The sequence below is a fragment of the Apus apus genome, chromosome 2 (assembly GCF_020740795.1).
Source record: "Apus apus isolate bApuApu2 chromosome 2, bApuApu2.pri.cur, whole genome shotgun sequence".
Taxonomy (NCBI): Eukaryota; Metazoa; Chordata; class Aves; order Apodiformes; family Apodidae; genus Apus; species Apus apus.
In genome coordinates, this window is record NC_067283.1 from 30,370,932 (window position 1) to 30,397,908 (window position 26,977).

At 42.6% G+C, this 26,977-nt stretch overlaps 2 protein-coding genes across 5 annotated transcripts in view; one reads left to right on the plus strand and one right to left on the minus strand.

Annotated features, from left to right (window-relative positions):
* Nucleotides 1-26,054, minus strand: part of ANKMY2 (ankyrin repeat and MYND domain containing 2) — a 29,187-nt gene extending 3,133 nt beyond the window's left edge. The window contains exons 1-9 of one of the 4 annotated variants that reach the window (XM_051609915.1): nucleotides 25,897-26,054; nucleotides 22,395-22,459; nucleotides 14,421-14,559; nucleotides 12,748-12,846; nucleotides 10,225-10,385; nucleotides 8,913-9,127; nucleotides 7,662-7,797; nucleotides 5,714-5,842; nucleotides 5,154-5,295 (exon numbers count right to left, since the gene is read on the minus strand). In XM_051609915.1, coding sequence (XP_051465875.1) covers nucleotides 5,154-5,295; nucleotides 5,714-5,842; nucleotides 7,662-7,797; nucleotides 8,913-9,127; nucleotides 10,225-10,385; nucleotides 12,748-12,846; nucleotides 14,421-14,559; nucleotides 22,395-22,459; nucleotides 25,897-25,963 — 1,153 coding nt within the window. In that variant the 5' untranslated portion in view covers nucleotides 25,964-26,054. Of the gene's footprint in view, nucleotides 1-5,153; nucleotides 5,296-5,713; nucleotides 5,843-7,661; nucleotides 7,798-8,912; nucleotides 9,128-10,224; nucleotides 10,386-12,747; nucleotides 12,847-14,420; nucleotides 14,560-15,618; nucleotides 15,736-17,796; nucleotides 18,567-18,821; nucleotides 19,501-22,394; nucleotides 22,460-25,896 lie in introns of those variants that run through there. The other 3 variants (XM_051609916.1, XM_051609917.1, XM_051609918.1) reach the window with 3 other exon arrangements.
* A 325-nt stretch (nucleotides 26,055-26,379) lies between these two features.
* Nucleotides 26,380-26,977, plus strand: part of BZW2 (basic leucine zipper and W2 domains 2) — a 53,022-nt gene continuing 52,424 nt past the window's right edge. Inside the window, exon 1 of the mRNA XM_051610327.1 lies at nucleotides 26,380-26,495. The gene's annotated coding sequence lies outside the window, so the exon portion shown is untranslated. The remainder of the gene's footprint in view (nucleotides 26,496-26,977) is intronic.

A 26,977-nucleotide genomic window follows, 5' to 3' on the forward strand; every position in this document is an offset into this window, starting at 1 on the left:
TTACAGTCCATTTACCATTATAAGAGAAGTGTGATGTGTCCAGTGCACTTCTACAATCCTTGTAAGAAGGCAATGGGAATTTAATATGTCGTAAAAGAGAAAGTTACCCCCAATTTTTCTATTTTTTTCACTTACAGAAACATTGTATCAGAGTTAGTTACAGGTGTGTGTGATATAGTGTTTTTTCTGGCAGTATGTATTAATTATGTGATCACTGAAGGCAGAGCACAACCATTAGCAATTTCATAGAATCATAGAATCTTAGGGGTTGGAAGGGACCTCAAAGATCATCTAGTCCAACCCCCCCTGCTAGAGCAGGGTCACCTAGAGCACATCACACAAGAACGCATCCAGGTGGGTTTTGAATGTCTCCAGTGAAGGAGACTCCACAACCTCCCTGGGCAGCCTGTTCCAGTGCTCTGTCACTCTCGCAGTAAAAAAATTTTTTCGCATATTCACCTTGAACCTCCTATGCTCCAATTTCCACCCATTACCCCTTGTCCTATCACTGGTCATCACTGAGAAAAGCCTAACTCCATCTCCCTGACACTCACCCTTTACGTATTTGTAAACATTAATGAGGTCACCCCTCAGTCTCCTTTTCTCCAAGCTAAAGAGACCCAGCTCCCTCAGCCTCTCCTCATAAGGGAGATGTTCTACTCCCTTAATCATCTTTGTAGCTCTGCGCTGGACTCTCTCAAGCAGATCCCTGTCCTTCTTGAACTGAGGGGCCCAGAACTGGACACAATACTCCAGATGCGGCCTCACCAATGCAGAATAAAGAGGTAGGAGAACCTCTCTTGACCTACTAACCACACCCTTTCTAATGCACCCCAGGATGCCGTTGGCCTTCTTGGCCACAAGGGCACATTGCTGGCTCATGGTCATCCTCCTGTCTACCAGGATTCCCAGGTCCCTCTCTCCTACACTGCTCTCCAGCAGGTCAGCCCCCAACCTGTACTGGTGCATGGTGTTTTTCTTCCCCAAATGCAGAACTCTACACTTGCCCTTGTTGAACTTCATCATGTTTCTCCCCGCCCAACTCTCCAGCCTGTCTAAGTCCCTCTGAATGGCAGCACAGCCTTCTGGTGTGTCAGCCACTCCTCCCAGCTTAGTGTCATCAGCAAACTTGCTGAGGGTACATTCTATACCCTCATCCAGGTCGTTGATGAAGATGTTGAACAACACCGGTCCCAGTACCGACCCCTGAGGGACTCCACTGGTCACACACCTCCAACCAGATTCTGCCCCATTGACTACAACTCTCTGACTCCTTCCTTTCAACCAGTTCTTGATCCATCTCACTACCTGATCACCAAACCCATACCTGATCAACTTACCTACAAGGATGCTGTGGGAGACAGTGTCAAATGCTTTACTGAAATCAAGGTATACCACATCTACCGCTCTACCATCATCTATCCACCTAGTAATTTCCTCATAGAAGGCTATGAGGTTAGTCAAACATGATTTACCCTTGATAAAACCATGCTGACTGCTCCTGATGACCCCCATATCCTTGATATGCCTGGAGATAGTGACAAGAACAAGTTGTTCCATCACCTTTCCAGGGATGGAGGTGAGGCTGACCGGTCTATAGTTACCCGGGTCCTCCTTCTTGCCCTTCTTGTAGACTGGAGTGACATTTGCTATCCTCCAGTCCTCAGGCACCTCTCCTGTTACCCATGACTTACCGAAGATGATGGAGAGTGGCCTAGCAATGACCTCCGCCAGCTCCCTCAGCACCCTTGGGTGCATTCCATCCGGACCCATCGATTTATGGATGTCCAGATTACTCAACTGATCCCTAACCCAACCCTCATCTACCATGGCAAACTCCTCCTCTATCTTGACTTCTTCTGGGGATATATGAATCTGGGGCTCATGGGGAAATCCTGCAGGAGTAAAGACAGAGGCAAAGAAGGCATTCAGCACCTCTGCCTTCTTTATATCCTCTGTCACCAGGGCTCCCACCTCGTTCATCAGTGGGCCAATATTGCCTCTAGTGTTAGATTTGTTAGCTATGTATTTGAAAACGCCCTTTCTATTATCCTTAACCTGACTTGCAAGGTTAAGTTCCAAGGAGGCCTTAGCTTTCCTAATTGCCTCCCTACATCCTCTGACAACAGACCTATATTCCTCCCAAGTGACCAGCCCCTCCTTCCATGATCTGTAGATTTTCCTCTTCCACTTGAGTTTGCCCAGTAGTTCCTTTTTTAACCATGCAGGTCTCCTAGCTCCCTTACTAGATTTCCTAACCATTGGGATGCTCTGATCCTGTGCTCGCAAGAAGTGTTCCTTGAATGTTGACCAGCTATCTTGAGCCCCTTTACCTTCTAGCACCCTGTCCCATGGGATTTCCCTTAACAGTTGATTAAGGAGGCCAAAGTTTGCCTTGTGGAAGACCAGGGTTCTGATCCTGCTGGGTATTCTGTTCCTTCCACACAGGATCCTGAACTCCACCATCTCGTGATCACTGCAGCCAAGGCTGCCATTGACCACCACTTCTTCAACAAGGCCCTCCTTGTTAGTTAATACAAGATCCAGGAGCGCTCCTCTTCTAGTTGGTTTGTCCACCATTTGCATTAAGAAGTTATCATCAATGCACTGGAGGAACCTCCTAGACTGTGAAAGGCTGGCTGTGTAAGTCTTCCAGCAGATATCGGGGTAGTTAAAATCTCCCATGAGGACTAGGGCCTGTAGTTGTGAGGCTGCTTTCAACTGCCTGTAGAAAGCCTCATCAACTTCCTCATCTTGATCTGGAGGTCTGTAGTAGACCCCCACAACTGTGTCACCCACACCAGCCTGCCCCTTAATTCTTACCCACAGACTTTCAACTTGCCCCTCATCGGCCCCTGCACAAAACTCAATGCATTCTAGTTGCTCTCTCACATAAAGAGCAACTCCACCACCTCGCTTCCCCACCCTATCTTTCCTAAAAAGCACATAACCATCCATGACCACATTCCAGTCATGTGAGCTGTCCCACCATGTCTCTGTTATTGCTACCAGATCATAACCCTTAGCCCGTACACAGACCTCTAACTCTTCCTGCTTATTCCCCATGCTGCGTGCATTAGCATACAGGCATTTCAGGAAGCAAACAGAGCACTCTGGTGGGACCAAATCCTCCTCAGACCACCTACCTTCGGGCCCTGGTGTGTTCCTCTTGGGCTTGTCCCTAACAGACTCAGTTTTCTCCCCTTCCCCCATCACGCCTAGTTTAAAGCCCTCTCGATGAGCCCTGCTAAGTCCTGCCCCAAAAGCCTCTTCCCCCTCTGGGACAAGTGCATCCCACCTGCCACCATCAGGCCAGGTGTCTCATATATCAGCCCATGATCAAAAAAACCAAAACCCTGTCTTTGGCACCAGTCTCTTAGCCATTCGTTGACCTGTAACCTCTTCCTATTTACCTCCCCACCCATTCTTGCAGGAGGAATGGAGGCAAACACTACTTGCGCTCCAGACCCCCTAACTAGCCGTCCCAGGGCCCTGAAGTCTCTCTTCATTGCCCTTACGTTTCGTGTAATGATTTCGTCACTGCCAACCTGAAAAATCAGCAGTGGGTAGTAATCGGAGGACTCTACAAGATTAGGGAGTTTCCTTTTAACATCCCTAATCCGAGCCCCAGGGAGGCAACAGACCTCCCTGTGGGATGGGTCCGGTCGACAGATGGGCCCTTCTGTTCCCCTCAGAAGGGAGTCGCCCACCACAATTACTCTCCTTTCCTTCTTGATTGAAGAAGTCCTAAGGACTCGGGGTGACTGACGAGTCCTAGGTGCTTCATTAGATAAGTCTACTCCTTCAACTTCATTTTCCTGTCCCTGAATTTCTAAGGCCTCATATCTATTGTTCAAGGGCAATTGGGAGGGCGGAAGAGGTTGGGAGGATTTTTTCTTGCCTCTACGAGGTCAGACCTCCTTCCATTCCTTCATATCTCTTAAGTCCTCTGCTTCTGTCTGGTGACAGGAGGGGAGGGGATCCGTCGCTTTCTCAACCTCCTCAACCTCTTGCATCTGCCCCTGCCTCAGGGTACAACTCCACCAATCTATTTCTCTCTCACATTCTCTAATGGTCCGTAGTCTTTCAACCTCCTCTGTCAGTTCAACCACCTGCCTGAGGAGATCATTTACTTGTTCACACCGCACACATGTGTTCTCACTGTCTCCCTCCGATACCAGTGCCAGGCTCAGGCATTCACCGCAGCCAGAGACCTGCACGGCTGCGTGCCTGCTTGGGAGCTCCGTCTGAGTCCCCACATTCTTCTTCACTATGGTTTTCGGGCACGTTGCGACCATGATCTATCTAGCTACTAGTTTGCCTGTCTTGCTATGAGAAGGCACCCACTGCTCCCTACCTGCCCTCGCGCCTGCCCTCGCGCCTGCCCTCTGGAAGCCGCTGCAGCTCTCTGCTCTGCGCTGCCGCGTGCTCAGAGGAGGCTGCCAAATGGCCGCTTTTTAAACCTTGCCGCCGTTCACAGCCACGCCTCCTGCCACGTCAGCCTCCCTTTTCTCTCAGGATTCCCGCTCAGACTCGGGTCTCCTGGCTCTCTCCTGGCTCTGCCCCGGCTTCACCGTCTCCAGGAAGCCCGGCTCCCTCTCAAATCCTCAGCAATTTAAAGGAACAGCTCCCACCGCTGCCGGTGCCGCTGCCGCTCTCTGCTCTGCGCTGCCGCGTGCTCCAATTAAAAGAGTAATGCTTGCTTTCTTCATATTCAAAGTACACAACACAATTAGCTCGGCACTGATTATGCAGAAGAAAGTATCCCAGGAGAGTTAATGTCTACATTAGCCTTTGCAACTGGAAGGAATGGGCTGCTTTCTTATTATCCAACTTGTCCTAACATCTCCAACAAAAGGTAGAGTAGCATGAAACTCCTGCATGATTTTGATTAAAGATTTGGATTTTGAAACAGTGCAGTCTAAGTCAGAATACTTTAGTTGTAGACACCTATGTAACTCCAGCCTTAAAAAAGTTTAGAAATTACACAACATTTGTGAATGAAAACAGTAGAATTCCAAGTGCAGGTATGCTGCTACACTACAACAAAGATTTATTTCAACTTCAGCTGTCACAGGTTTTAAGACCTGTTGCTGTTGTTCCTTGTGGTGTGGTTAATACAGCATTAGTTTCAGCAATCTACAGATCCCAACCTTTCTTTTGCTTCTTTTCTTGTTTCCTTTTTTCTTTGGCAGCTTCTAGTTCTTGTTTCTCATGAATCTCCTTCAGGGTCTTGCAGACTTTTTTGTGGGTAAACCAGTGAATCTTCTGGCAGTTCTGGTCACAGTACATCACCTGAAAGTTATCAAAGCTATCAATTCAGCTCTATGTAAAAAACAAAACAAAACAACACAACAATATTCTTGCATTTTATAGTGTACCAAGTTAAACCTCTCTATGTACACTACTTAATGGTATTTTTAAGCAATTTGGAAGGTCATATGGAGTGATTCTAACCTATATACAATTCTATGTTAACTCTTGAAGATACAGACTCTTTTTGAATTCTTATACAGACACACATGGAAGTCCCAGTATTCCATCTGTGAATTTCAGGCATCTCTCCCAGAAGCAGATGGCTTGCACTTTTTCAGTGTAGGCATACATGTCATTCTTCATAAGTCTACACAGTTAACAGTGAAGCATTCAAAATCCTCAGCACATCAGTGATGTTATTTTTTGTTATTCATTGGAACTATTTATGGATTCTTACCATTTTACATACTGAACATCTTTTGTCTACTCCTTTTCCTCCACAAGTTGTACAAAATTCAGCATCCACAAAACCCACTTGGCCAGTAATAGCTTGTGTAAGTACAGAAAAAGCTGTAGGATCAGAACCCTAAGAGGTAAGAGAAGAGGTGATAAAAGATTAAAAAACATTATCATGAAGTGGGACACAAAAGAGAAAAACCAGCAATGCAAGTTTCTAAGCAGCTGGCTGCAGTCCCACTGAAGAGGCCGTGACTGCAAGAACATAAAACTACATCACAGAACTTCAGCTAACATGCCCGACCTAACATGTATATGGTTAATTTTTTTGTATATAAAGATATCTTACTCTTTAGCTTCTGTAGAAGGAAGGATAAAAATTACCATATTTTACTCTAAATTATTCATAACACTGTCAATGAACTCAGTATTCTTTACAGACTAGACATCTGCCTGTAGATCAGCACAGCAGGTGTTTGCAGATTAGTGGCTGTGCTGCTGCACAGACAGATATTTAACTTGTCACTGATGGACTGTTGTTCTCTGTGCACACAGATACTGCAGAGCAAATGGTGAGAACTCAGAATCTTCAAAAGAATTATTTGCATAATATTGTTAGGTATTGTTTGCAGAATCTTTCCCATGCAATAACAAGCAGTAAGATTTAGTATATTTTACTGGTAACGGTAAGCTACAACTATTCTCTTGGGCCATGATGTAAACAGTGAAAAAAAAAAAATGCCAAGTTGCTCCAGCTCTAAGTAAATCCTTAAACTGTCAGATTACCAGAGCAAATACATTATTGTAACTACAACAAGGCTGGGATGCCCAGACCAAATCCAAGTAATTGTGCATGCCAAAGGTCAAGGCCTTCCAAACAATTCAAAATTTATAGCACATCCTCCTTCCCAGTTCTGCAAAGTGGAGAGAAATCCAATGCAACAAACTGCATTTCTTTAAAGGGAGAAGGCAGGGAAGACTGAAAGCTCTTCTAAGAAAAAAGGGACAGGAAGGAAAATGTTTATTCTTAAATAAGTCTTAATGCATCATGATGATTTCTGTTTTCACACTGTGTTTATTTTTCTGACTTAGGCAAACAGTAGGGATTGCATTAAACCTCAGGACATTTTAGTAGACTGAAGCCACTTAAGATGAAAGCTATTTTTAATTCACGCAGCACAGTCCAAAAAGGTCACAAAACTGTTCCACTCCCCTAGTGTTAGTGCATGTAATGTCTAGCTCTCAGAGATCAGAGAGAACATTATTAAAAAAAGAATAGTAATTCCTGTGTAAGATTTATTATGAACTAAACAGTAGTACTGTAATGAAGAGTTGTGTTAGTAAAGGTGTCACCAAAAACTGAAGTTAGATTTTTTAATTTGTAATTTTGATTTCCTAATTTAGATACACATTTTGCTCTATACTGCATCATCTTTCCTCCCTGTGATAAAAGGAACTTCATAATGTTGTTTCTTTTTCTACCATCATGTATTACCAGCTTTTCATGTACACTAGAAATAATCAATGCATTAAATCTAGGAGATAATTCAATCTTTAATTTAACTTAGATATTGTGAAAAAGAGTGCAAAATGAGTTTCATCTGTGTCTAAATGTTAAAGCAAATTGGCAAAGAAAAACTGAACCGACATCCCCGAGTAGGGAAAGAAAGCTCTGACACAGAAACAAATGTTTCAATTTCCTTTAAAAGCTTAAGTATTTAAACATTTATAATGGGCACACAAAAAACCTACTCACTGAAGTATTTTAGAGCATTTTCCTGCAAAATTAATTAAAAAAATTCAGGTTGCCAGAGAGTTCAGGACATCAAAAAACTTTGCTAATATATCACATTGCAGGAGCTGAGAAAAAGAAAGATGGCTTAGTTTAAACTGAATTTACTATGCAAGTTGCTTAGAAAGTATATTTTTTTTTGACAGGAATAACTTACTATTTCAACAGGAGCAATACTTCTCACCAGCTGCTGGAGCAACGTAGCTTCACAGTAAGGAAACTTTCGGATACTTTCTCGAATTAGCTTCTCTTGATACACAGGGAAACCATCTTTCTCTCTCCCTTTCAAGAGACTGAATTTTTAAAAAATAAAGTAAAATAAGAAGTCACATAGTAAATATTCAAGAACAAATACATAGCATGCTGTACTCTGTCCTCTTTCAAATTATAAGGAGGTATTATAATTAAAAATAACTCGGCAGCTTCAAATTTACAAGTGTTTAAAATGCAAATTATTTTTATTCTAATGCACAATCTCAATGAAATACAAAAGAACTAAATGTGTACTCTGAAACTAATACTTACTAATTCAACCACACACTGAAAATAATCACCTACAGGTAGACTAGTATCGATATCAGACTGAAGTAGTAAAATGCTTTGTTGTGTTTAAAAATGAGCATTGTAAACAATGAAGAATGCACAATACTTTACAATACTAACTCTGCTTCACTCATGTTTAATAATGTTATAGCCCTGATACCTTTACATTTTATCTGGTTGGCTCCTGCTTTTTTATATGGAACGCTGATCTAAGTATGTGAAAGCTGACATCATAATTTCAGTATCACATAGAAGTCCACAGAGGTCTATGGGGAAAGTAATCCTTCCAAATGTCAGGCCACTTACTTTAATACTCTAAGATAAGGCAGCTGGTTTTGTTACTCTGGGTAGATTCTGGAGATACGTGTAAGTGATTTAACAGTGCAAGCCTCATCCAGAGCAAGCAGGATTTGCAGTTCTCAGCTGCTTATGTGTTTTTGAAAAAAAAAAAAGTCACCCTGTATGACTGCTGGAGAGCAAAACGGCAAGAGAAAAAGTTCCCAGATGATCTCTATGGGACATAGAGAGATTATTTTTTCAAGCCTATCATTCTTGTTTTTTCTCCACCACATGTTGCTGTCTGCTGCTTCATAGTGTATGTGTGATTGTCAAGCTTTAACCAGTTCCAGCAGGGAGCTGAAACTCTAGAAATGTTTCCCTTGTATCCCAGGAAGGGGCAATGCCACTTCAGACAGCAAAAAGGGAGCCAGTGCCACCCTGCAGTGACTGCAGCTGGGATTATTTGAAAATTTACTTGGCATAACCTTTATCCAAGACAATCCAATCAATTATTACAGCTGGCTTTTTCTGGTATCTGTAAAGCTGGTTCATACATATGCTGTCAAACCTCTCTAGAAATACATACCTTTTGATAAACCCATCTAGTTTATCCTCTCGCTCTTTTAAGAATGTAATACACTTCTGGAAGATGCAACTGATGTAGTGCATTTTCATAGCAAGTACTTCATTCATATCTTTCTGCTTCATACACTTCTCGCAAATTAGATCCAGAACCCTGTAACATTTCTGCAGTGCTTCTACTTCAGCCAATAGAGGGTTCTCTTTTACCAGTAACACAATCTATGAAACAGATTGAAGAAAAAGTAATGCAATTAGGAACCAGTATTTTTAAACTTGAGCATCAGCGTTACAGGTTATATCTTACTGTAGCTAAATTTCAGTGGAGTTTCTAATATTCCTCTACTTCCGTCTTATGCTCTCTTCCCATTCTTTTTTCAGTCATTATTTAGTATACTGCAATTCACAGTTCTCATACAAGAAAAATTTAAAATTAAGACTGGTATTAAAAATAATAAGGATTTTTTCAGAATAAGAATCTGAAGAATCACAAGTATTTCAAAAGAAGCTGTTACAGAAACTACCACACATCGTCCTAAAAATCTCTTTCCTTTTGAACACCTAAAATAAACTGAAGTTGTATGATCTAAGCAGCTTCACACCACAACACATCAACCTCATGTAATCTTAGAGTACTTCAGGTTGACTAACTAGTAACCATTTTAAGAGGAAACTGTGTACTCTACCCACTACATCAGCTGCCACTGGCACATTACTGTTTGCATGTGCTGCAAATACCTGGCTGGCAACTGTTGACAAATGCCCAACTTTGAATGGCAAGCCCAAGGAACTTGTCTTTGAATTTAGGCATATTAACTTCTCTGAACTACACAGGAGGAGCAAACAATAAAAGACATTATTTTCAGCAAATATACTGGCAGGTAAAAATAAACATCTCTTGTCCATATTTCAGAAACTGCAGCAGCAGTGGATGTTACTATGGTGAAGCAGTGCTGAAGGTAGGAAGATACATGCTGAGACAAGCACTGAGAGAACAATGAGATTTTGTGAAGATAGGACATTATTTTATGTTTCAACTTCAAGTGGGGTCAGGGAAAAAAAGAGGACAAAAAAAGCTACTGATGAAAAAAATCTCTTCACTTACAGGTGTTAGTTCAAGGTTCTGGTGTATGTGAACTCGGAAATAGCTTCATTTTTAAATCATGTCTAAATGTTGAGCCTGATTCTCATTTTCAGAAGCATCTGAATTACTGGATAATGCTTTTGATCTCAACTGGACTCTCAGCAGAACTAAATGCTTTCTGACATAAAGAAACAATTCCTATGCCAACAAACATAAAATTTACGTATTACTCCACCTTAACAGGATGCATGTTAGTAGTAGTAATAATTTTATGTAGAGGGCCAGCTAATTTTATGGGCAGTTTTGGTTCTTTATCTAAGCCTTGTGGTTTAGTATAGTAGTCCAGCCTCTCACGTGGAAAGAAGTTGTTGATGACAGTCACACAGTCATGTTGACCTGTAGGCACAAAAGAAAAAAAAACAACACACCGATGAAATTAAATAATAACCTAAAAATAAGACGTAAACCAAAATGTAATTATAAGTAATACAGGTGAGAATTACTCACACAGGAGCTCAGCACGATATGCTTTGCACTGGTAACTGGCAACTCTTGCCATTCTTTTAAATTCAGTAAGTGTAACTGACTGACTCCCAGCAGGGATTGACATCTTGAAATTTCATTTTGAGAACTCTGTCCCATTCCCACGTCCTCTTTCCCCCGTAAGCCAAAACTAGGAGAACTGGTATTCCTCCCCAGAGTTATACTATATCAGTAGTGTCATACGGGTGTTAAAATTTCTCAAGAAAAGTTCTCTAAATTTGTGTTGACACTTTTAAGATTTCAGACCTGAAGCAGACGTAGTGTATTAACCTAAAGTGGGAGAATTTAAAAGAACAGAACATGCTCAAAATTTACCAAAGGAAAAAAAAAAAAAGACTGTGATGAAAGTAAGATGAGAGAAGTTACACCTCCTTCTTGTTTTCTACATCTGACAATATGATGGACTGCTTGGCTAAAAGGAAGGTAAAACTTAGCTTCTCTAGTTCAGGACTTCATTCTTTAAATTGATTGATTTATCTTGGCACTAATCCTATTAATCAGTAGAATAAGACACAGTCAACCAAATTCCAGCATTTAAAACACTGCACTGTTTTAGAAGAGACTGTTCTAAGCTAACAAAGTACAGTGTAAGACAAACGACAGGGGAAGAACTGTCCTAGCTTCCCATACATAGACAGTTTAATTGGACAGAGAATAAAAAAGAACAGGAATGGATTCCAATGTTCAGACTTATACAGAGTAGCATATCTCAGTATGCCTGAAAATATTTATTCTACCTTAGTGACATAAAGTGATTTTAAACAAGAATTATCAGAAGTTATGCTGGAGAAAACATTCCCCATTCACTAACAACTCAATTTGGCATCACACTGGAAAAGACTCTCCAAATCCAAAGCAGAATCAATAGGAGTGGACTCCTCTGACATATTAAGCAAATAGTTAAAAGTTTTGCTGCTTGAACCTCAAGAAAGCAATGTCAATCTTTTCTGCTTTAAAAGACCTGAATGAGATACAATTGAAATTGAAAATGACTTTTCAAGGAAGTAAATCTAAATGGCAAGATAGGCTCTTGAATTCAGAGCACCTAATGGACTTGCAAGAGAGTTGGCAGACATTTAAACATGAGAAGGTTGTGTTGAAGGGAAGATAGAAGATTGAAAATGACTTTTCAAGGAAGTAAATCTAAATGGCAAGATAGGCTCTTGAATCCAGAGCACCTAATGGACTTGCAAGAGAGTTGGCAGACATTTAAACATGAGAAGGTTGTGTTGAAGGGAAGATAGAAGATTGAAAATGACTTTTCAAGGAAGTAAATCTAAATGGCAAGATAGGCTCTTGAATCCAGAGCACCTAATGGACTTGCAAGAGAGTTGGCAGACATTTAAACATGAGAAGGTTGTGTTGAAGGGAAGATAGAAGATACAGGTCCTCATTTTGAGTTGTCAGGAAGGTCATCTGGACAGCAATAGCTGAGTCCTTAAAATGACTCCACTTTTTCTGGTAATATCTTATCACGTGTCCTTGAACTAAATGGAGAAAAAGTGGTGTATTTCGCAATGTCAATCCAGGAACCTTCCAGCACTGTCAAGATGGGTAAAGAAAGGGGTTTAGAAAAAAATCCAACACAACAAAACTATGAGCAAAGGGAACATAACAAGATAAAAAAGCCTGGTTCCATATTTTGCCCAGGATCACACAGCACATGGGAACGATAAATCTTTTGTTCTAGTCAGGTTCAGGTCAGTAATACTGACTAGCTCAGAACAGGTTCCAAGCCTCCTCCCTCTCCCAAATGCAGAGGGAGAAGGGCAGGAGGTTACTCAGCCACCAGCACACAGCAGGCTCATGGCAAAGCTCAGAGGAGAGCTCCCAACACCCAGTGCTATGTTAGCTCCTTCCCACAAAAGAAACCCCAACTGTGCACTTTGTACCACAGAAGCACATACCTGCACTTCAAGCCCTTCAGATGTTACCAGCTTCCTCTTACTATTTGAGAGTGACGATGACACTGCAAAAACTGCACACGTGGAGAACAGCAGCATCTGTTCTTACAGATTAGGTAATTTGTGCTTTTACAGAACAAAGCATGGAAATAGAATACAAATTGACTCTGTTACAGGATGAGATGTGGAAAAAAAAGCTGAACTGCATCAGTTCAGAACTGGTCATTAGATAATGTTTCTCTAATAAACAAGGGAACCTAACATTTTACTTCTTTATAAATTTATGAAATTTTAATGGACTTTCACCTTACCCACAAAAGCAGCCATCTGAGCTGCTGTTCTTCCCACAGAGTTGACAACATCAGTCTCTGCTCCAGCCTCTAACATCATCCAGGTGATTTCTTTGTTTCCTGAATTTGGGGGGCGGGGGAGGAGGAATATGGGGAATAAGAAAGAACAGACCAGAACTTGTAATTCTTTATGTTATAGAAAACCAAGCAGTGAATTTCTTAAATATCAGGAATAATATCAGGCAATAAATGTCCTTAATGTCATTATTTTAAGAATGGATTAAGAGAAAGGCACAGTGCTGCCTCCTTATTTATGGTTTCAGAAGATCAAATCAAAGTAAAAACTAAATTCAGACAGGGTGTAATTCTGTTCCCTGTAATGTCCATTCAGCTCCCTGCAGAGCTTACAGGAGTCATATGCATATAACTACACAAGAGCTTGGTCCTTCTGGATAGCAGTACAGAAGCAAATTCTTCTAATCTAGTTTGACAGTTCAACTACAACATTTGCTATTCTAAGAATAAAAACAACTCCAGTACTATTATGTAGCAGGAGCACAGAGAAGAGAACAGATTGTTCCTTTCTCCACAGCAGGAACTGGGTGTTCAGACTGGGCTAAATATCAAGGAAAATGAAGCTAAAATTTGATGGGAAGATTATATTACTTAATTGGTGCCCTTTGGAGACTAATAAGGACACTTGTCACGCCTCATGCTGGTTCTGCTTTCAATGGTATTCTTACTTTATTAGTTTTTGTGCATGTGTTAAGTAAAGTGAATATAAAAAAAGAAGGGGGTGGTGTATGGAAATGAATGTTTCTGATTTAAAAACAAAGACATTGCGTCAGTAGTGCTCACGTACCTTTTGCACTCAGGGATAACAGACCTTCAGGCCAACATTCAGAAGCTTTCAAAACCAGCATGACAAGTTAAAAGCTCAGCTGCGAAAAAATGGTCAAAATCCTGCATTTTCCATAAAGCTGCAGTCATTTTACAGCCTCTAAGAGTTTGTTCCCATCTATCTGCTGCAGCTCTGGCATTGCTCAATGCTACAGAATGCTGAAGTTTTCCAAATTGGAAAATTCCAATTCCAAAGTTTTAGCAGAAAAGCCATCTGATTATCCAGTTGAGGTTCATATTCACACAGATACCTTTCTTCTTTTATACTTATGACGAAAGAAGGCTGAGTTTAAACTCTACCTGCTAAAAAAATCTTACTTCTCTAGAATCTCCTTTTTGGGCAGATGTAAGTGGCCTAGTAAAGAAGATCCTTAAAATAACCTAGTATTCCCAAATCTAATCCTTTCCCCAGAAGGAAAAATGTTTTTGGTGTAGTGTCTTTTTCTCACTCAAGGAAATAATTGTTCCTTTCACCAGGGAAAAAGAATAGCAAGAGGAAAGCTGCAAACTACCACTTGAGACAGGAGAAGATATATAGAGCTACACAGATTTTCATGAAAAAAAAATTCATGTAAAAGGAGAGGGAAAATTAATGTCATGTTTTTAGAATTTAACACATTTTTTAAAGGCCAGAAGTTTTAAAAATACTGGCTTGTTTTGACAACGGTTCACATAAAATCTAAATTCACTAAACTTAAACAATAAAAACATGTCAACATTTTCCTTTAAATTATTAATTGATGGCAAACCCATTAATGTCATGAAAATCGGTGATCTGTTGAGTAAGTAGTTACCTGAAAGCCCAGCAAACATCAAGGCAGTATATCCATGCTCATGTTCGTTGCAGTTAACATCAGCTCCGTGTCGCAAGAGCAGCCTGCACATGTCCACTTTCCCTTTGTACGCCGCGTGCATTAGGGGGGTCATGCCATGCTGATGAGAGGAAGAAGCATACAAAAAGAATTCATTGTACCTCTTGATCCCCACCCTATTAGTAATTTTCACTAGTACACACATTCAGTATAACTACCAAAACCCTAGTAACAACAGAAAAGCTTACAAAAATCTTGATGTAAAAATAGTTACTAAGGTGTAGTCATTTTCCATTCCATGTCATATTTCTGGTTATCCTGTGCTATATACAAAAAAACCAGACCACTTGAATAAATAAAAATAATTTAACACCAATTGGTCATTAGCCCTTTGTGTAAGATATTAGGGTTAAAGAGAACTAATGCTTCTGCTAGCTGGAGAAACCTGCTTTATAAAATGGTTTAGGTTCCTAAAGTTATTACTTTTCTCCTTCGTTACATGTTAAGCAACAAGAAAATCAGGAATAGGCTGCTGTTGGTTTTGCCTTTACAAAGACCTGCAGTTTCTGAAACCCACGTAGCTCATTTTTAGTTATGATTACTGGTAATTGTGCTATTCTCCTCTCTCCCATTTATCCATCCATTTTGGTAGTGTCTGTGATCTTACCTCAGCCAGAGCTCTGAAAGCCCTCGTAAAGACACACAGCTCTAGCTACAGTTTAATAACCACAGAGTTTTAAATCTTGCTTTTTGATAAACTGCACCAGTACAAAAAGGATTTGTTTCAGCAAGGGAGGCACCAAGTTTTTATTAGAGTTGCACCAGTGTAATTATAAATGCAAAGCTGGCAAACACTAGGGGAAGTTTTCAGAATCAGGGTGAATTGCAAATGCAGGCTATTCTGCTCTCACAGGGCAGAGAGAAGCACATTTCTGCTTGAGAAAACTGCATGACGTTCCATTTTTAGAATTTTATATGCTTTTTCCAACATGCTCTTTATTCTCACTCAACATCCACTCAGGATTCATGCTACCAGCCAAGACTTAATAATTGCCCAAGAACATTCACCAGCACTGAATACAAGGGAGTGTGCTTCAGTCTGTCCCTTAAGGAAATCAAAGTGGCATTTTCTTCCCTTTTTTTGCATGTTAAGGCTCTGTGCACGAATACACTCACGTACACAGTGACTGCAGCTCTGCAATGCATGCTAATGGGATACTCTGAAATCATCCAATTGTCAGCTTCAGCCTTAAAATGTTTTTTGTTTCAATTCATTTTCCTTCCTAAGAGAAATTACAACATTTAAAATTATAATAAAAATTTTTAAGTATTATTTCTTCATTTCTCATCCTAACTGAAAACAATAAAAAAACATTACTTGATGCATTGTAGTTAAGTAACCTGAAGTATTTTTGGTAAACTGCAATATAAACTGTCATTACAAAAAAAACAAAAGACCTCGAAGAACACAAACATTAAACAAATTTGTGATTAGTTTTGTTTGTGGCCCTATATAGGTAAGTAAAGTCTTTTTAGCCTAATATGTAAAATATGTCACATAGAGAGCAATTTTTATGGGCCAATCCTAGTTTGGAGTCATAGTATAGATTCTCCTCCTTTAGCATGCAAAAAAGTACTGCTGTAAGGGTGATATGAGCACATTAAGGTTTTTGACTGGAGAAGGAACATCAGGAAAACAATGACTTCAAGGTTGGCTACCTCTTGAATGCTGGTTGTTTCAATTAAAAATCTGTCTGATGATTATATAATAAAGGGGTTTATGGCTGGCATTTGTTTTTTTTTCATCTCCTCCTCCTGAGAAACTTTTTTAAGTGTTTACAGTTAAATTTTTAAAGTGTCAGGCTGCAGTGTGGATTGAAGAAATGCATCAAGTAAAAACTGTGGGCATCTGTTAGAAAATGAAAGCCACACTGATATCAGCCTTTTACATTCACAGCAAACAAAAATCTGGAAAAGCTTGGTATCCTGTACTACATCCCTATGCAGAAACTGAAATTACTGCAAATACTCTTCTCAGGCTGAATATCAAAGACAGATCCAGCAACAGGCTGTTTTCTGACTGACATTTAGATTGTCAGTACAACACACTTAAAAGACCACACTGGCAGACAGTTTCTTAAGAATATGAAGAACACAAATTGTTCTTCCAATATTAAACCTAGGATGAAGAATCTGTTTTCTGGCTGCTACTATGTCTCATTCCTCTGTCCAAAGATCCATTCTTTCAAACTCATTCTCTAGGACAAAAATGAATTTTCCTAGTTTCTTGTTTACTTCATAGGGATGTTACATGTATTACAGGGAGGAAAATTTAACATCTCCCACCTTCTGCAGAGCTACAAGTACTCCCTCTACATCTGACTGCACAGTGGGAATAGTTTGCAGTGCCTCTAGAAATTGTTTAGTACCTTCCTTGACCAGCTCATCAACTGACAGGGACTCCATGCCACAACAGCCCAGGTGCAACCAGCCTAGCTCCATTACATACCACCTTTCCTAGTTTCTGATGTTGAAAATATGCCAGGAGCAGATTAAGGGATGGGATTTCAAGAACTAAGCTGAGCTAATGCTGCCATGGCGTAGGAGTCAATTGAAGAAAGAAAAATAATGTGGGGTCAGAAGGCTGAACCAGCTCACAGGGGAAGAAAAGGACACGTGGGGAAGCAGGAGGGGCAGATGAGTACCAGAACCACGGAGGGGTTAGACTCCTCCAACAGAAGTGGGTAAAGAAGACAAGCTGTTAAGTATTTCTCTCTGCAGTACCTGGGAACTAATACATACATGCTTCTACAGGATGAATAATTTAAAAAAATATAAAGATAATAACGTTGATTTCAATAACCTTTTGCCTTCTAGGAACTACAGGGGAAGTTTTCAACAACATTGTTTCTCAGCCTTTGTTGACCAGAGGAACTGAGGAGCAGGGGGGTGGCCAGGAAACAAGAGCAGGGTCAAAACAAACAGACCATCTCACATCTCAGTGACCTGTGCGTGTTTGGCAGAAAACCTGACTATGTTTTGAGCACTTAAACATTCATGCTGACTGTGTAAGAACAGAGACATGATAAATGTGTATTATCAGAAGCCATTTTTTTGTGGCTAACATGCTGATGATTCACTACTGAAGGAGGCCAATAGACTTGCCTTACTAAAGAGAAAAGAGGGTTCCAAGTGCTTCCAACATTCAGTGCTTTACACCTCTCCTCAGTCCACCCTTTTTTAACATGAGTGATACTGAATGCTGCTAGTCTAGAAATACAGTAATTGAATTTTCAGTGGATGAAACCCTTTACAAATTTTGCCCTTAAATAATTTGAATAAGATTGGTCTTACCTACCTTGAACATACTGCAAGCAGGATTTGGATTATAGTCAACAAATACATGCACGAATAAGCCAAATATGAACTAATGAGAATATGAAATACTGCTCAGCAAGTGTAGATATGTTGATCATAGCTATAATAGTTCTTCTTTATAGTCATCCTTCTGATTTAACAAATAATTCTCTGATGATCTTTCTGTGCATCTGCATTAATGAAAAGTTAAAGTCTACATCAGTCAGTAACTTTTAACAGTTTGGCAACTTCAAAACTTCTTAAATACCAACAAGACTGAAGGAAATTTTGACAGCTAGAAAACCCATGTGCTTCTTCTAGACTGCCATTTCACAAATATCTGAAAGATTTTGGCCACATCCTGCAGATGGGTGGAGCTGAAATCAACAAACTACCAGCAAGAAGTCACAACATTATTTACAACCTCCATACTCCCAGGAGAAAGAAAATTCCTGAACACTTTCCTCAATACTACATTTCCACATTAGCAACCACTCCATCTAAAATAGGACCAAAAAAATACTAAACAGTGTCAATTTACATGAAATATATTTATCTTTATTTTGCATCCATTTTCACTTCTTATCTATTTGTCCTAATATTTTGGAACACCTGAGCTTAAATGCCTCTGAAGTTTTAAAGGTGCCAAACTGTTAAAGACAAGTTTTGTGGAAGAGCTATGTATTTTTTTGTTTTCATAAATAAAGTGATTATGCCTAAATACCTTCCCTTTCTTTATCTAAATCAACAAAGAAACAACAACAACAACAAATTATTTGGTCAGGAAAGATGCTGAGAAAAAAAAGGACTGTATCTGCTGGATATCTTCAATTTAATTAAAGGGGCCTTACTCTGATTTCAAGTAACCTATGTTCCCAGCAGAGCACTGCAGATACCACGAGGTGAATGCTGAGTGAGTCTTGGCACAAGCAGGAAGAGCAAAGAGACTTAGAGGAGTGATTTTTGGTTTTTAAATACATGTAACAACAGCAGAATGCTGAAACACTGTGTTCAGCTCATACTTACACTTTTGAAGAAGCAGCTGAAGCAACTGTAAAGTTTTCTGAAAAGAGCCATGATTATAGCTCAATTACTGAAGAAACAACAATAGTTAAAAAGTCAATGCATTTGAAAGATGTTAAAATGTAACTTGGTCCTTGTCTAAAGGTACACAAAGACTGCCTATTGTCAGTAGTTTTTAATTTAGAATAAAGCAGATCTAAGCAGTTAGAGTATGTCAAACCAAAAATTAAAGGCACATCTTATGAGTTTATTTTTTTAAACCAGGAAGTGCAATATGTAACAGCCTGCTTCTCCATGCTGTGGATTCTCGTCTGTGGAAATTATTAAATTGTAACTGCGTATTTGCTTTACCACAAATAGAGGAGAAAATTAAATGACATCCTGGTCTCCAAACTGACAAGGCATGGATTTGACGGATGTACCATTCAGTGGATAAGAGATTGATTGCATGGCCGCACCCAGAGAGCTGTGGGCAATGGCTCAATGTCTAAACAGTGGCAGGTGACGAGTGGTGTCCCTCAGGGGTCAGTACTGGGACCAGTGCTGTTTAATGTCTTTGTTGGAGACATGGACAGTGGGATTGAGTGTATTCTCAGCAAATTTGCTGATGATACCAAGCTCTGTGGTGTGGTTGACATCCAAGAGGGAAAGGGATGCCTTCCAGAGGGACCTTGACAGGCTGGAGAGGTGGGCCAGTGCCAACCTCATGAAGTTCAACAAGGCCAAGTGCAGGGTCCCGCACCTGGGTTGGCATAACCCCAGGCACAAATACAGGCTGGGGGAAGAATGGCCAAAGAGCAGTTCTGAGGAGAAGGACTTGGGAGTGGCAGTTGATGAGAAGCTCGACATGAGACACCAGTGTGTGCTGGAGCCCACAGAGCAACTGCATCCTGGGCTGCATCAAAAGAAGTGTGGCCAGCAGGGCCAGGGAGGTGATTCTGCCCCTCTACTCTGCTCTGGTGAGACCTCACCTGGAATATTGTGCACAGTTCTGGTGCCCTCAGCACAAGAAAGATACAGACCTGTTGGAAAGGATCCAGAGAAGGGCCACCAAGATGATCAAAGGTCTGAAGCACCTCTGCTATGAAGACATGCTGAGAGAGTTGGAGCTGTTCAGGCTAGAGAAGAGAAGGCTCTGGGGAGACCTTACAGTGGCCTTCCAGTACTTGAAAGGGGCCTACAGGAAACCTGGGGAGGGGCAGGCTTTTCATTAGAGAAGACAGTGATAGGACAAGGGGTAGTAGTTTTAAAGTGAGAGGAGATTTAGGTTAGATATTAGGAAGGTGGTGAGGAACTGGAATGGGCTGCCCAGGGAGGTTGTTGATGCCCTATTCCTGGAGGGTTTTAAGGCCAGGCTGGACAATGTTTTGTGCAACCTGATCTAGCGGTAGGGTTCCCTGCTCATGGCTGGGGAGTTGGAACTTGATGACCTTTGAGGTCCCTTTCAACCTTAATAATTCTATGTTAAACATTTTCATGCTCATTCTCTAGATTCTCTCATGTAAAAAGGTCTTAAAGAAAGGAAATGAACTCTTAGTTCCCAACTGAATTGTGCTCCCTTTTTAATATCTAAGCATTTGATTTTCAGGGCTGTTTCCTCATTTCTTAACAAAATAGATAGTAATATAAATAATAATGGTAAGGCAGCAGAGGAAGAAAACAAGCCCCAACACATTTAAAGCAATCTCCAGTTATGGCAACAGATTAACACTGAAGCTAATGACTACCGGATGTTTCACAAACTCTATTTATGTATAGATATTAGAATAACACATTAGAGGGAAAATGCTTTGTAACAGAAGAAATATAATTGTTGATGTGAGATGACTAACAGATTAAGAATCCTAAACAAATAAAAACCCTTTCCAGTTCACTATGCATCATTAGACACCACTCTTGGAGATAAAAAGGAGACTGCAAGAAGTCCATTGCGTTGAGTGTACTTAGTCAGATGTGAGCATTTGCCAAGTATTGTTGATATTGCTTCTTCAACAATACCCTGTGGTGTAACTCAGTTATGGTTTCTATTAATAAACCATATCCTCTCAACAGTAATCTTGCATTTTGTACTACTACTGCATCAAGGGTGCAGTCAATTAGCACTAGCTCAGCAATTACACTAAAAGATTTTAAAGTCCATACAATAACGCACACTTGCAAACATACTTACATGGTACCTTGGGTTCCTAAAGTTTACTGTAAAGCTTAGTTTGACTGATTTGTCAGAATCTTGTTGAAATTCACACATTAAAAAGCAAAGTTTAAATACTGAACTGTATTTAAAAAACAATCAGAAAATTGATCTGCTTGCAGCACAAAAAAGGTTAACAATATTCCAGGAACATAATCAGTAGATTAAGTGATGATTTTCCTTAACTTAGCATTCACAAGACCACACCTAAAACCCTGCTGCATTTTGGGCCTTCCAGTACAACAAAGACACAGTTAAACTGCATTACTTCACCAGAGTACCACCAAGACACAAAGGGAGATTGAGCACTTGGGCAGTGAAGAGAAGCTGCACCAACTGGGATTGTTCAGACTTGAGAAGAGATGGCTTTGATGGGACCCAACCACTGTCTGCCAGCACCTACAGGAAGATCACCAATAAAAAAGAGCCCAAGTCTTCAGTTATAGTGGCAGGAGGGCAAGAGACAATGCATGTAAGTTGAAATGGAGGTTCAGACATAAAGAAAAACATTTCCAGTAAGCACAGTAAGGCAGTGGAACAAGTCACCCAAAAAGACTGCGCAGTCTCCATCCTTGAAGGTTTACAAGGTCAGATAGGATAAAGCTCATAGCAACCTCATCTGACCTCAAAGCAGAAGCTGCTTTGAGTGGGAAGCTAAAATAGAGACCTTCTAGTTGTGAAGCTGGGAAAAAAAACAATTTGACATTTAAATTGTTAGACTTCAGATTGATCTAACATACAAGCTGGACAATGACAGTTTTGCTTCCATGTTACACTTCGTATTAATGTTGCATGCTTTAGAAAAACACAAAAAGAGGAGGAACTAGATATGAATATCACACAAGGTTCCTTTCGCCAATAACTTCCTCCCATCTTCAGGTAGCACTTAAGAATTTTGTCTTCTACATGTTATCACACCTGCCTCTGTAAAAGACTGGTTTTTTCCACTTCTGATCTAGCTCCTCATCCACCGAGTATGTTTATGGTTCTGCAGAGATTAAGGCTCTGGGTGATAAGATGCAAGTGTGAGATGGGGACAGGTATTCCTTATCCACATTGTCTGCTGCTGTCTATGCAGAGGGACTATGTTTTGGCAGGTATGACAAAAAGCCAGGGTGCACTCCATGTGTCTTGCTGCAGTGTTCATCTTACCTTACTGACACCAAAATTCATGCTGGAACTTGAGAGAAAACACAAACAGTGTAGTATTTTAAGTAACATTAATCTTTAAACTTGCTTTAAAAAAAACCCTCTTCAAGAATTCATTCATCTTCAGAATAATTCTCATTTCCAGGAGTCTGTATAGCAATGTTGTTTAACAAGGCCTTCAGACCTAGTATTTTCCTTGCTAAACCCAGCATAATGCTTGTACAGTTTCGCTGTACCTCATCCAAGCAATTGACACGAACATTCTTGCTGCCCAGTAGCCTTCCAGCTTCCTCGGTGTTGCCTTTAATTAAAAAAAGAAAAAAAGACACAGAGAGAGAAAAGGGGGTGAGAAAGGGAATAAATTCAGAATAAAGAGGAAAAAGATCAGTTCCATTCATTATTAGAATACAAATATTTACAGATTAACCACTTGGAATGTAGATTAACCACCCCTAAATCGATCATACTTAGAGAAGAGGCTTAGGATTGAACAGTGTTCTGTTCTAGAAGCTAGAAAGTCAAGGAATCACAACATTGAATCACAGAATCATAGAATGTGTGGAGTTGGAAGGGACTTTTAAAGATAATCTAGTCCAGCCCCTGCTGCAGTGCACACGGACCTTTTTAACAAGGTCAGGTTGCTCAGAGCCTAGTCAAGACCAACCTTGAACCCTTCCAGGGATGGGGTCTACACCACATCTCTGGGCAACCTGTTCCAGCGCTTCACCACTCTCATCGTAAAGAACTTATTCCTAATGTCTAATCTAAATCTACCCTGCTCTAGTTTAAGGCCATTGCCCCTCATCCTATCACTACACATCCTTGTAAACAGACCCTCCCCAGCTTTCCTGTAGTCCCCCTTCAGGTACCAGAAGGCTGCTATAAGGTCTCCCCAGAAGCCTTCTCTTCAGGCTGAACCATGCCAGATCCCTCAGCCTGTCTCCATAGGAGAGGTGCTCCTGCCTTCTGATCGTTTTTGTGGCCCTCCTCTGGACTTGTTCCATCAGGTCCATGTCCCTCTTGTGTTGAAGGCTCCAGAACTGGACACAGTACTCCAGGTGGGCTCTCACAAGAGTGGAGTGAAGGGGGAGAATCACCTAATCACCTCCCTGGACCTGATGGGTACACTTCTTTTGATGCAGCCCAGGACGTGATTGGCCCTCTGGGCTGCAAGTGCACACTGTCTGCTTTCGTCCAACTTTTCATACACCAGTACCCCCGAGTCCCTTTCTGCAGGGCTGCTCTCAATCACATCAGCCCCCAAACAAAGAATAGCCTGAGAGCATACACTAAAAGTAAACATCAATTTCTTGTGAAGTAGCTGATCTACACAAACACAGGAACAGGACACTAACATGTCTCTTCATACTCTGCATCAGAGCAACTCTGAATGAGTAAAATAATACTGAGCATTTTAATACCTTCTGTAGTTTAACCTCTTTTGGAGCAAAAGGAAATGATCCAATTTAAAAAACTTTTTTTTCTGGTCAGAAGGAAACATGCTTTAAAATTTATTCACATCTGCTTTCCTGTTTGAAATTGAGATTTGCAACATTACACCTCCCAGGTCCAGAAAAGTGGAAAGAATTTGCTTTTGGTAACAGAGAACAGAGGTGGAAAGAACAAGGACCAAGGTAACTTGATCACTGACATTTCTAAAAATTGCCAGTACATAAGTAAGCTGAAGTCTGAAAACAAAAAACACAACATGTGCAAGGAAAAATAGGCCATAACTTTGTATTTTTCAATTTGCTTCAAGAATCCTTACAGTTAAGCCACAGATCTAAGAACCTGATTTAAAGTCCTGTGAAGGCCTATTCAGTAATGTCAATGTAACTTCAGTAGGCATTCAAATAAATAGAAATACAATAATAATAAAAGATACAAAATGTGGAGAATTAAATTTATTGCAAATCAACACAAACTTCTGATCTGGGAGTAGTTTTCAGTAGAACATCCCAGCAAAAGAACAAGCATCAGAAACAGCAAGTCTTCAAGGGATGAGCTGTAAATTTTAATACAAGTAAAACAAACAAAAGTTCCATTTACAAGTTCAGAGTTCTGTATGACAAAGCATTCCAAATAAGACACTAAACTGACAGAAGACAGACATCTAGAGTTGGCCAGAGCTTAAAGTTGGAGCCAAGCTGTTATTAGTGGTGCATGGTAGGATGCCAAGAGACAACAGGCAAAAGCTGAGGGAAAAAAGAAGCTTCAGACTGGATATAAGGAAAAACATTTTCACTATAAGTCCAGTAAGTTAGCAGAAAAGGTTGCCCGGGGACACTATGCAGTCTTCATCTTTGGAAATTTTCAAGGCCTGATAGGATAAAGCTCTGAGCAACCCCTCCTGATCTCACAGCTTACCTGTTTTGAGCAGGTTGGCCTAGAGACCTCCTGAGGCCCCTTCCAACCCCAGTTATCCCATGACTCTAATAATAAGCATCAGGTAAGTTAGACAGAAGTGTCTGCAAGACAAAGGCCTGAAATTCTCATTAAAGTGAACCAATCAAACTGAGCCTGAACTACAATAAATTCACTACTGATTATCCTATTCTTGTATCTCTGATAGAGGAATGTTTTAATACAATTGAGAGTGAAGCCCCAAAATGAAAAATAAAATTTCTTATGGATTCATATTGCCTCAGAACTACATATAGAAGAGCATGGAGCACCTCAGTGTTCTTACTTTATCTCCAACTAACCAGCTTCACTCAAATTTTTCAAAATACTGGAGTTTCATTATTTAGAAAGGGCTGTGAACTTCATGTTGCTGGACCATGAAACTCAACTGTTACAGCAAGTGTGACAGAAAGACCCCCAGCAATAAGCATACGCACCACATAACCTGGTGAAACTGCGAAACGGAAAATAAAACAGCCTAAGGGACAGGAGGTGCACGATCGCCCTGGACAAGCTCAAGTCCTGTTAATTTATGAACATCCTGTCTATAAGGACAGCCAGGTCTGGCAACAGCACGTAGGGAAACCTGCAACAGGCTGAAGAACTGGATTACTCCCAAGAATTTTTTTTTATTATTTTTTTTTTCCCGCAGAGCACATTAATACAAGTCATTAGATAAATGTCAGTGTACTTTACCACTCTGCATACATACAAGAAAGATCTAAACTTTGCTCGGCCGGGTTATCCCCTCCCATCTGGGCTTGCGGAGCACGACCTGCACAGGGTAACCAGCTCCAAGCCTGGCAAAGCACCTCCCGTTGCCCTCCCCGGCTGACAAGAGACCTGTCCCACCTAAGCGCAGAGCTTCTGGCTTCCAGGGGAACAGCCATTTCCCCGTCTGGGAGAAGAGGGACGGGGCCCGAAGGCGGGGCTGGAAGGCAGGCCGGCCCGTGCCGCTGCCCCCCAAGGGCGGCCCGGGAAGCCCAGCCGTGCCGTGCCCGAGCGAGGCGGCAGCGCGGCCGGTAACGGCTGCAGCGCCCCCGCCGAGAGGCCGCGGCCTGCTCTTCGCCCGCCGCCGGCGGGTGCGAAAGCAAAACCCTCCGCGGCACCAGCCGGCGGGAACGGGGACCAGTGCGGGCTCGACGAGGCCGGCCGGAGCTGCCACACGGCCCAGCCCGCGGCGGCAGGGCAGGACACAGCGCTGCGCAGCCTCCGCCGAGAAGGGCGCCGGCGGCAGCCTCGCCAGCCCGCGACCAGGAGGCGAAGTCGCGGAGGGCAGGCCCGCCGGGGCGGCACTGCCGCCCAGCGCCGCGGAGGGGCGAGGGCCGGGCTCACCTGTGGCGATCACACCCAGCAAGTCCTTCTCCTCGGGGCTCAGGTCACCTCTCCTGGGGGGAGCCATCGTGCCCCCCGCAGACGGTAAGGCGACCGCAGGACGCGCCGCCCGGCGAGGCGCGGCGAGGCGAGCTCAGCGCCGTCCCGGCGGCGCCGCCCCCAGCCGCCCCTCCCTGCGGCGAGCCCCCCCCGCCCCGCTCGCCATGGCGGCTTCCTCCCGCAGCCCCGCCTCGCCAGGGGCCGGTCGCAGGGCGAACCATTACCGCCATTCGGGGGGGATTAGGTGCCCGCCCTCCCCTTCCACTGCCTTCCCAGCTCTGCGCTGCAGGAGAGAGGGAGACTGTTCCTCTCTTCTCCCTTACTTTGAAGTTGAGAAACGGATTTTTTTGTCTCTTTTGGCCTCTCCTTTCTGGCTTCCCCCGGCTTTTCCTCCGTCCCCTCCCTGGGAGGGGCCGTGAGTGGTGCGGCCGGGCGGAGGGGGCGGCCGCAGAGGCGCCCGTGTGTCAATGTGTCTGTCCTTCACTCCTCCATTGTCTCCCGCCGCCGCCGCCGCTCCCCAGCCTGCGCCCCCATCCCCGGACCGCGCAACCACCCGACAGGTGCGGCGGGCGAGCGGGTGCCCCTCGCGGCCGGGCCGCCCCGCGGAGAGCGCGGCCGGGCGGGAGCCGCGCCTCCTTCCCGCGGCTCCGCGGCTCGGGCTGCGGCGGGGCAGCGCCGGGCGGGCGAGGCGCGGGGCCTGCGCGCGGCGGCCATGGCGGGGGCCGGGGCCGGGGCCGGCGGCGGGGGAAGCCCGCGCCTGGAAGTGCCGCCGTGCGCGGGTTTAAGCGCCCCGGCCGCCCTCGTCTGCCCGGCCGCTGCGAGGAGCGAAGCGCCAGGGCGCCCGGCGGCGGGTGCGAGGGAGCCGGCTGGAAGCGCCGAGGCCCCGGAGCAGGGTGTGCGGGCGGGCGGGCTCCCGCGGTGGCCGGGCCGGGTGCCCTGCCGCCTGTCCTTCTGCGGGGGCTGCTTTGCCTTTTTATGGCATCAGTTTGCGCGGTCTTCTTGTTTTTGTTTTGCTCCTTTTTTTTCTAGGCAGGAAAAGGTG